This window comes from Alligator sinensis, unplaced genomic scaffold, assembly GCF_000455745.1.
Source record: "Alligator sinensis unplaced genomic scaffold, ASM45574v1 scaffold456_1, whole genome shotgun sequence".
Classification (NCBI taxonomy): domain Eukaryota; kingdom Metazoa; phylum Chordata; order Crocodylia; family Alligatoridae; genus Alligator; species Alligator sinensis.
In genome coordinates, this window is record NW_005842311.1 from 889,850 (window position 1) to 900,941 (window position 11,092).

Genomic DNA, 11,092 nt, shown 5'->3' on the forward strand with positions numbered 1-11,092 from the left:
TCTTTAAGAAGCGGCTCGATGCCTACCTGGCTGGGGTCACTTGAGCCCAGTTTCCCTCCTGCCCAGGCAGGGGGTCGGACTTGAAGATCTACAAGGTCCCTTCCAACCCTACTTCTATGGTTCTATGATATGATTCTAAGGACATGAGGCACATGGTGGTAGCAGTGGCTCCTGCTCTAGCATGGGTCATGCAGCACACAGTGGGAGCTGGAGCTACTGCCACTGCCAGCACTGCATGCACCATGCAGGAGCCGGAGCTGCCACTACCACTGCTGCAGGCACCAGGAGAGAGACAGAGCTATCATCGCTACTTGCCAAAGCCACCCCTTGCTCTTGGTTGGATCCATCCTGCAAGTAGCCCTATGGTCTGCATCTGTTCCAGGGAAGGAGTTGAGTTGGACACCCCTGCTAATAGTTGGTACACTCAGCCTGTGGAGGGAAAATGGGTCCCAGTCCTTCATCCAGTAGGTGCTTCAATATTTTATTCAATGACTATTTCATATAAAATGCATACATACTGGAACTTAGTTTTCCTCTCTCCCCACCCACCAGGTGAGTAGTTAGGCAATGGGGCAGAATCCAGATGTACAGGGATGGGCAGTTTGTGGTGCCACAAACCACATGCCTTGAATGTTAAACCATGCGTGGCAGTACTAATTTGCAGCACCAGGGCAAAATACTAATTTGCAGCACCAAGATTTCCCAGTAGCAAAAAAGAAAACCCTGAAAAAAAGTGGCACAAAGCACGCCAAAGTGGCACATGCTGGGACAGACATGGAGAAAGGAGAACAAGCAGCCCAGGACTGCCTGCTTCACCATCTCCATGCATTGCATAGCCCCCTTATTGAAGCACCCTGTTCCTCAGCCAGCCACTCCCCAGGGAAGTTTTTCCGGGACACAGGGTGCCTCGAGAAAGGGAAGCAGGTGGCCCTGGGTGCTGAGACACACAGAACCCCTGCGCTGAGGCATACTCCACCCCAGCCAGATGCAAATCAGCTGACTAGGGTGCAGTGTGCCTCGAGACAGGGGAACAGCCAGCCCAGGGCTGCCTGCTGTCCCATCTCTACATGCCTCGATGCAGGGTCTCCACAGCAGAGCACCCGCACTGGGGCATGTGTAGACAGGGGAGCAACCAATCCAGGGCTGCCTGCTCCCCTGTCTCAAGGCACACTGTGCCCCAGCCAGCTGCTCCACAGCTGGCTGGGGTGCAGGCTGTCTCATCATGTGGAGACTGAGAAGCAGGCTGCCCTGTCTCTAAATGCCACTCCCTGGCTGGCTGGAGCACAGCTGCAAACAGCTTTTGTGCTATTTGTGCTGCTGCAAACAAATGCCCCTGCTCATGTGGACGTGGCTCAGTGTGCTAAGGAGTCATTCTCTGTCTCTATGACTTAATGAATCTTACAATCCTTTCTGAGCAGTGGAACCCCTTTAACAGAAGGGTTAGGAAGTTCTCTATCTCAGAATTACCTGCAGCCTGGTTGTCAGGCAACTGTCCAGGTGAGAGATGTGTTTTGAATTCCATCAGGCAAAGGACCAAATTGAATTTCGGTCTGCCATTTCTTGTATGAGTGCTCTATCTCCTAAGCCAAGTGGGGGTTACAAAATGAGGTGTTCCACCATCTTCTGTTTGGAGCCTTTCCTATTACAAGTGCACTGCCAGCATACCTGGAGGAATGCCTAATTTATGGATTCTGATGTGATTAGAAATGAGCAAGGCACTGAATATTGCAACATTTTCAAGATGTCATGTGTAGATGAAATGAGGGGCATGTGTGCCTGACACTTTAAAGCAGGTTAAATGCTTTTGCACTGCTGTTTGCACACATCAGCAATGTATTGCACAGTAATTCTAGCTGCTGTAGCAAATTCGGCAGTGTAATGTGCCTTAAATGACTTGGGGTGCAGCAAACTATAACTCCTCAGAACAGTTTTAGTTTGCTGCCCTACAGCTGCAGACTGAAGCACCAGGCTCCACGAAGCTCAGGACCACTGCAGGAAGCCCATGCAGGAACTCAGGAAGGCAGGTTCTGCCTTTTTTCCCTGGAGCCTACCTGCCTGGCTCAGCTGTGGGGCGGCCCAGTGCTTCCCTCCGTGGCTGTGGTGCCCCCGGGGACCGCCCAAGCCAGGTTCCTGTGGGTGGGTACCACCTGGGGGTGGGGCCTGCTGCTGCTGCAGAAGGAAGTACCAGTCCGACCCCCCCGCCCTCCTTCGCAGCCCAAGGACTGTTCCACCTGCCAGCAGCTCACCCTCCCCTCCCCTGCCTGCGGCCAGACAGGTTGGTAAGTGGGTATGTGCACAACACAGGGGTTTAAAGGGCCCTACATTGAAGCGGTGTTTTTAAAAACCCACCACTTCAATTTAGGGCCCCTGTTTCATCTGCACATGGCCTGAGACACTTGTAGGAGTTGCCACTGGTGGAACTGTGGATACCTTTTGAAAAGCACTGCTGAAAATGGAAGTGTCTTCGGAATTTAGGCATCAGTAGAGCAGGTGCTCTGAGGGTTACAGTTTTAGAAGATATGCTTTCAGTGAGAGGGAGGTGGGACTAACATACATTAAACCCTTTTCTAGATGTAAACCTAATTCCCTTATTGGTTATTAATGACACTAAAAACATTAATTCAATGAAAATAGTATTTATCCTGTAAGGATCCTAGAAAACATTGCCCTTTTAAGCTCTTAAATTACATCAGTTTGCTTAAATATCTTATCACTGTATGTACTTTTGGGTGATAAACACATTCATTTCAGCCAAGAAGATTCTCAAGAACACTTCCATTGAGTTTTTTGTTTGGTCTCTAAAGCTTTAGTAAATGTAATGCTTCTGAAAGGTGTAAGCAGTGTGAGAGCACTAAGCAGTCACAACTGGGACCAAAAAGAATGTCTCTTGCGGGTATTGGCAAAACAGCAAGCTAAACAATCCACACACAACTGTTGTGTGAGTAGGTGTGGGCTGTGGTCAATTCCAGAAGTGAAGTGAAAATTATTTAGTTCAAAGGTAGTGAAGGCTGGCTGTGACTAAAAGCTGCCTTACTGATTGGTTTCCTGTGTGAAATGAGTTGCTGCTGTCCTTCCATTTCTTCGTAAATGGGAAATCCTTCCTCCCCAAAATAGGCACATTTGTCAACCAAGGATTAAATAGGTATACCCCTCTCTAGATTTCATACATTTCATCGACATCAGGGCTGGAAGGGACCTCGGAAGAACATCATGTCCAGCCCCCTGCCTGAGGGCAGGAAGTCATCCGGGGTCATAGGATCCCGGCAAGATAAGCATCCAATTTACTCTTGAACGTGTTAAATGTAGGAGCTTGAACCACCTCCAATGGCAGGCAATTCCAGACCTTGGGGGCTCGGACAGTAAAGAAATTCTTCCTTATGTCCAGCCTGAAATGGTGTTGCAGTAGTTTATAACCGTTCGACCTCGTCATCCCTTGGGGAGCTCTGGTGAACAAAGAGATGTGCTCTTAATGAAAAGGGTTGGAGTAGATATGCTAAACATATGGAGAAACTATGGCTACCTATTCTTGTGAGATCCACTGTATGTAAACACACGACTTTGCTTTATAGGGTAGTCAATTTGGTACCCTCTAGAAGCATTACATTTACTAAACTTGAGAAATCAAATGAAAAACGCAGTAAAAGTATTCTGGAGAGGTTTTCTTAGCTGAAATGAATATATTTGATATACAAAAGTACATACTGTAATAAGATATTTAAGCAAGCTTCTGTGATTTAAGACAGACCTTAAAGCGTAACAAATTATTGGTTTAATTATTGCTTCCTGGGACTATTTATTCTTCTAGTTATCAGTCACTGTACAATAGCCACTTTCACACTGAACAAAGATTTCCCTATACCCATATCACAATTATTGTTTCTTTTTTTATGTGATTCAGGAGAAAAGACACTGGGCTCTTATCTTACAAAGAACATCTACCCGTGAGTCAAGTAGTGGTTGGAGATATTGACCGACCTGGATCTGAAGCTAAAATAACTGTGGGTCCTGTGCACTGTCAAGGAGACCGTAAGTTCGTTGTTGGGGCTTTTTTGTTTGTTTGTTTTGTGTGCGTGTGTGTGTGTGGGGGGGGGGTGTTCACTTGCTTCTGGGTATCTCACAGTACTGTTGGTACATGGTAAAATGTTAGTCATCTCTTCCTCTGTATATTGGCAAATAAATAGTCTATTAAGAGCCTTTTCCTAGCGGAATCCAAGATGTGTTGAGAAATTCTGACCATAAAAACATCACTATAAAGGCTTAGCTTTACATCTAAAATGTGGGTCTTCATCTTTCTTGTATGGTATATGGGGCACCTTTGACTACCTAGCTAGGTTTGTGATGATATAAACATCCCATTACTGATATAAACAGTAATACAAATTGCATGAGAGTGGCACTCAACAGCTGTGATGCTGTTGAGTGTTGCTGTTAAGGCCATTAGCATTGCTATTTATATCATCATAAACTAAGTTTATAGACGTATAAACAGTAGCATTGTGGCTAAATACCTCACTATAAACTCAAGTCACAGCTGTATAAAGTTAGAGGTTATTGCTATCAAGTATCATCTTATCTCGATGATACTATATAAGCCAACAGGTGTTTTTTTGTAACCATTCCTGGTTCTGAGCCTGAGCATTGAGTTGTGGATATGCACTTTCTAACTTGATGTGTAGATTTCTAAGGGTGAAATTACACATTATACTTAATTACACATTGTAACGCAAAGTTATACATTGAAGTTACACATTATACTAAATGGGTGGAATGTTAAGCAGTGTTAAAGTTACACCATGCATTAAGAGTTAATATCATTTCTTGCCTGCACAGCTCTGACTTGCCATTAGAGGGCTGGCAAGCATGGACATGGCTAGGAGCCAAGACACCTGGGCTATATCACTGTTCTGGGTTGGTGGAGGGAGGGGCTGGGAGCAGTGCATCCTGGGACACTGGAGGACTGAAATTTGTTAATTTTATCTCCATGGAGCAGATTCAAGTTGCCCTAACACTAGTTAGGTAGTACAATGGAGAGTAAACCCTCACCTGAAGTTGCATAACTTTGTGATGCTCAGAGGGCTCTTAACAAGCTTTAACACAGACGCTCATGTTTTAAGTGCCCTTAATATAAAAGTATAACATGTAACTTCACCTTAAGTATCTCATGGAAGAGAATATCATTATTTACCTTATCTGTTAGATAGGAATGATGAGAATAATGTAAATGAAAGGGAAACAGCTTGCCTATGCTGATCAGAGCACTGGCAGAGCCAAGAATAGGACCCAGAGCCATTCCCATACTATAAACCCCCCAACCATTGCTTTCTGTGGTACTGTTGGATACAGCTAACCTGTTTTTCTCTTAGTGATTTTTTTTCCTGGCTTGTGTTAATTTTCTTTTCGTTTCTGTTAATTATTATGATGAATGAGTTCAAGCAAATTAAATATGGTGTTTGCAAACTGCTCACTAAAGCTATTCACTATTTCTTATTTGTGATGTCTGAATGATCACTTGATTCCCATGTTATTCTAGCCCTGATTAGATGACTGATATTTTTGTAACCAGTTATTATAAATGATGAATAAGAAATAATGAATAGCAAATACTCTTTCTCATACACACATACACTTCTTCCTATGGCAAATGTGATTTTTATATCAAAATACAAATCCACATATCCATTCCAAAAACATTAGAATGAGCAAAACTCTATCTAAGTAAATGTTTGCAAATAGCAAATAATACTGGTTATTGGAACATGGATGAACTAAACAGCTATTTGGAAAGTGGATGAATTCCTAACACTTCATTTGCATTATATATGATCTCATGTTTGATTTAACTATTAGGATTGATATATAGTTCCACAAAGCTCATCCTGCAGAGTTTTTTTTATTTTCTTCTATAGCCATATACTATTTTGAAGCAATGGCAGGAATTTTCCATCTGAATAGACTGAATATCCCATCTACTTATCATTAATAAAAATCCAGACTCATACTATTGTAGGAGTTGGGTGCTCACCTTAAATTCCTGACCAAGCCACAGCTCTAGAAATGTCATCCTGTCATCTTATGTATCCCTCTTGACTCCAAGATTCTTCTTTGTTCCCATTCCTGTTATACCCTGGTCAGGGTGAAGAGATACTGTTTCTTAGTTGTTAGGGTCAGAAGGGACCTGAGCAGATCATCAAGTCCATCCCCCTGCCATGGGCAGGAATGAATGCTGGATCATACGACCCCAGCAAAGTGATTATCTAGCCTCCTTTTGAAGACCCCCCAAGGTTGGAGCGAGCACCACTTCCCTTGGAAGTTGGTTCCAGATCCTAGCCTCACTGACTGTGAAGTAGTGCCTCCTGATGTCTAGCCTGAACCTACTGTCAATCAACTTGTGGCTGTTATTCCTCGTTATTCCTGGTAGTGCTTGGGGGAACGGGGCCTCTCCCATTCCCCGCTGGTCCCGCCCCCCCGCCCCGGTAAGTTTATAGATGGCCACCAGATCCCCTCTCAGCCTTCTCTTGTGGAAGCTGAAGAGGTTCAGCTCCCATAGCCTCTCCTTGTAGGGCCTGCCCTGCTGCCCCCTGACCATGTGAGTGGCCCTCCTCTGGACCCTCTCGATGCTGGCTACATCCCTCCTGAAGTGCAATGCCCAGAACAGGATGCAGTACTCCAACTGCGGCCTTACCAATGTTGTATAGAGGGGCAGGATCACCTCCTTGGACCTGTTTGTGATGCATCTGTGGATGCATGACAAGGTGTGGTTGGCCTTACTGACCGTGCCCTCACATTGATGGCCCATGTTCATCTCGGAATCAATAATGACTCCAAGATCCCTTTCTGCCTCTGTGCTGATGAGAAGGAAGTTCCCCAACCCATAGGTATGCTGCTGGTTCTTTCTCTCTTCACTTTGCCAGGGGTTAGAACCAGTCAAAACAGAACTTCCATTCTCACTGAAATGCCAAAATAAGTTTTCTTTCTCGTGTGCTCCATAGATGCCCCCTAACACTTCACCCAGGCCTGACCTGAGACAGTAGAAACAGGCAGAGCTGTCCCTGAAAGTTGCAAGGGATCAAACTACAGAACTGATCTCCACATTGAATTAGAAGACAAAAGGGTTGGACACTTGGGCTGATGGGATGCTGTAGCCTACAACAGTATATTTGTATATATGCTTCAGGAACCCAAGAGTACCTGCGGGGCCTTCAGGAGGAAAACAACCATACAAAAAAAGCTCAAAACAACCAGACAAAAAAAAATAAAAGAAAGGAAAAAAAGAAATCAGTCCCGTCCCCCCCTCCCCGCCCTATTCCAAAATGTTAACAGTGATGTCCACCCAGACCGTGGTCTAGGTCAGTGTTTCTCAACCTTTTTTACCTTCATAACTATTCTGAATTTAGAAACATTTCCAGGGGGCCTGTGCAGGGTGGCACTGGGAAGTGACTGCAGTAGGAAAGGGGCAGATAAACCTAATGGAGGCAGTAGCACCTCCCCCCCCCACCCCACACACACACACACACAACTACTAGAAAATGAGGAATGGGAGCAGTTTCAGTTGGTCACAGCACCTGTGCCTCAGCACCCTTGAAAGAGACTCATTGCAACCCAGGGTGCCATGGCACTCTGGCTGAGAATATTTGGTCTAGATAAAAAGTGTTAGGGTACATTACTTCTAAGCCTGTGTTTTCAATTAGGGCCTAGCATACCATGAAACTTGAATTCAGCCTATAATGTTTAGGGCCTATCACATTCTTTAGCCCCCCCACCCCGGCCCCACTTCCATCACTTCTTTGCTCCCTAGCATTCTCAGCAACACACATAGCACATACTTGCATCTTGGTGCCAATAAAATGACACAGAACTATGTGCTCCACTTATTATCTCCTCCTCCTCCTTCTCTTCCTCAAGTGATTGAGGGGGGTGTCCCTGATAATCACTCATTCATCTGGCCTCTAAAATCAATTTGAAGAAACTGTCCTGGGATCAAGTTGATAGTGTTAAGAGTGATGTTGTAGCCATGATGGTCCAGGAATTATGCAAGAGGCAAGGATTTTCTGAGGAGATATCTTTCTTATTCCAAACCAATTTATTTAGGAAGCTGTTTTCTAAAATACCAAAAGGGAAATGTTATTCAAAGCTTCCACTACTGTTTCATGATCCAAGCCAGAATTACAGTCCAAGTCCAAAATCACTCCAGTGTTCCCATTAAGTTTTACCCAGCCCCTCTATGTGGCATATCTACGGCACTTCTGTTTGTCTTAAATTCTTAGGTTTATAGCATAAGGTGAGAAACATTGGGAATGCAAAATATATACTGTCCAGTGTAATTCCTCCTTTGTAGCAGATGTCGCTAGATTGAGGCTCTTCTTTGAAATGCAGATTTACCCTTGGTCACATTGTTGAGCATTTCATTGCTCCGGTCCCTTGATTCATGGTCCAGTGGAGACTGCTGTTGGCACTGCTAAAAAATAAATTAGAAACTTTTGTCATGCATGATTTATTCATCTTTGGGTTTCAAAATAATTTCTTCCTATTTGTCACTGAGCCACAAAAAAATCTACAATATAAAAGTAGTCAACAACATTCCCCTCTCCTCTCTAAGAATTTTCTTATTGTAAAATCTCACAGTAGTCCTCCAACTAGTTCTGAACACTCATATATCTATCCATCTGGTCTGTGTGGCAAAAATCCAGTGGCTCTTGCTCAGGGCAGAGATTGTATCTTGGATAAAATATCTAATCTCTCTCTCCCTCTCTCTCTCTCCTGTTTTGTCAGCTTAGTGTTGAAGAGTGTTTCTCAGTATTGTTTTAGGTTTTCTAAATGGCAATCAAATGCTACAGTAGACTTATCCAGTTTTCAGGGGAAGAGATGCATCTCTAGGATATGAATTTTGCTAAATACCATATTTACTCAAATACACAATGAGGTTTTCATAGATTTCATAGACATCAGGGCTGGAAGGGACCTCGGAAGATCATCGAGTCCAGCCCCCCGCCCAAAGGGCAGGAAGTCAGCTGGGGTCATAGGATCCCAGCAAGATAAGCATCCAGTTTCATCTTGAAGGTGTTCAATGAAGGCGCTTGAACCACCTCCGGTGGCAGGCTGTTCCAGACCTTGGGGGCTCAGACAGTAAAGAAGTTCTTCCTTATGTCCAGCCTGAAACGATCTTGAAGTAGTTTGTGACCATTCGACCTCGTCATCCCTTGGGGCGCTCTGGTGAACAAACGTTCCCCCAGATGCTGGTGGTCACCCCTGATAAACTTGTAGGTGGCCATCAGATCACCCCTGAGCCTGCGCTTTTTCAGGCTAAAGAGCCCCAGGGCTCTCAGCCTGTCATCGTAGGGTCTGCTTCCCTGACCTCTGATCATGCGCGTGGCTCTTCTCTGGACTCTCTCAAGCTTCTCCACATCCTTTTTGAATTGTGGAGCCCAAAACTGGACACAGTACTCCAGCTGCGGCCTCACTAAGGCCGAGTACAGGGGGAGAATGATGTCCCGGGATTTGCTTGAGAAGCATCTATGGATGCAAGCCAGCGTTTTGGTCGCTTTACTAGCCGCCGCATCGCATTGCAGGCTCATGTTCATCTTGTGGTCAATGACGACCCCCAAGTCTCTTTCTTCCATAGTGCTAGCCAACATAGCTGGGCTATGATGCTCGCCAGCTCCTTGAGTACCCTGGGGTGAAGATTGTCAGGGCCAGCTGACTTGAAGGTATCCAGCTTCTCAAGATGTTCCTTCAGAAAGTCAGCATTAAAGGAGGGCAGGGGATCACCCTCACCCGGACTTCCCGGCCCTGTAGCGGGCATGGGCATCCCATGGGACTGATGAAAGACTGACGCAAAGTACCTATTTAATAGGTTGGCTTTTTCCTGGGTGTCAGTTGTCAGTTGCCCCATCTGGTTCAGTAGGGGTCCAATGTTGCCCCTGCTTTTCCTCCGGCTCCCCACATATCTGAAAAAGGACTTAGGCTTTTTTGAAGTCAAGATATATGACATCAATCTCTTCTCCCTTGTCCAGGTGATAGGTCACCTGGTCGTAGAAGGAAATGAGATTGGTCAAGCAAGACCTACCCGCAACAAACCCGTGCTGGCTATCCCTTAAGATGTTGGCGTCGGCCAGTCCATTAAGGATGGCCTCTTTAATAAACTTTTCTAAGATCTTCCCCGGGATAGAAGTCAGGCTGATGGGCCTGTAGTTAGCCGGATCTCCCCTCCCCAATAGCATGGGGAGAGGGAGACTCCTCATCTTATAATTGCATGCAAGAAAATCTCACTTAATACATTGTCTCTCATTAAACTGCTGCCAAAAGCAGTATGTGTTCAGCAATGGAAACCAACGATGAAGTTGATTTAATGCAGCCAACACTAAGCATGACTATAAAACACATGGCCTACACGGGGCAAATATGCTGATAGAAACCTACCACAAGAATAGGTTAGTGCAGCCCATCTGAATAAGACATATTTTAGTGCTCATTAACCACAGCCCCCCTCATCACCAACTCTCAAGTCATAGTGAGCCACAACATTGCATACCTTTTGATTTCCTCTCCATTCCCACAGCTGAGATGTGCCTTTCTTTCCCATTTCCAATGATTATTCATGTTTCTTAACCAGCCTTAAGTGCATCATGAAATCGGGCCCCAAACATTGCATCAAAAATCCTTCTGTTGCGCCCTCTCTCAGCCTGGCTCATATGGTTAGTGCGACCCTGGCCTCCATGAGGTGGATCCAGACCAAGTTGCCTTTCGGCTCATCTGTGTGCGGGCCGGGAGTGACCCGAGCCCTTTTTTGTGCTGCACGTGGGCTGTGGCCAGCAGCCCGGGCACGCTGGATCAGAGAGGGAGGGCAACGAGCTGGAATTAGGCACAAACGCTTAGCGGTAGTTTTAAAGATTGTTTACTTACACCGAGATGGCAGTGGTGTAGGCTGGAAAACTTGCTTGAGTTGCAGTTACAGACACAGACGACACGGACGATCACGTGGAGTTTGCTAGGCTCCACGGAACAGAGCTCCGGATGCTCTGGGTGAACGCACCACCAAAATCGAAATCGGAGATACGTCTTATAAAATTTGCGATCGAAGACGGGAAGAGGTGGG

The 11,092-nt window shown here is 45.4% G+C and overlaps 1 protein-coding gene across 1 annotated transcript in view; it reads left to right on the plus strand.

Moving 5' to 3' along the window:
- The window catches only part of CNTNAP2 (contactin associated protein like 2), a 1,052,534-nt gene that overhangs the window by 784,025 nt on the left and 257,417 nt on the right, over positions 1-11,092 (plus strand). The window contains exon 13 of the mRNA XM_025209846.1: positions 3,899-4,026. Coding sequence (XP_025065631.1) covers positions 3,899-4,026 — 128 coding nt within the window. The remainder of the gene's footprint in view (positions 1-3,898; positions 4,027-11,092) is intronic.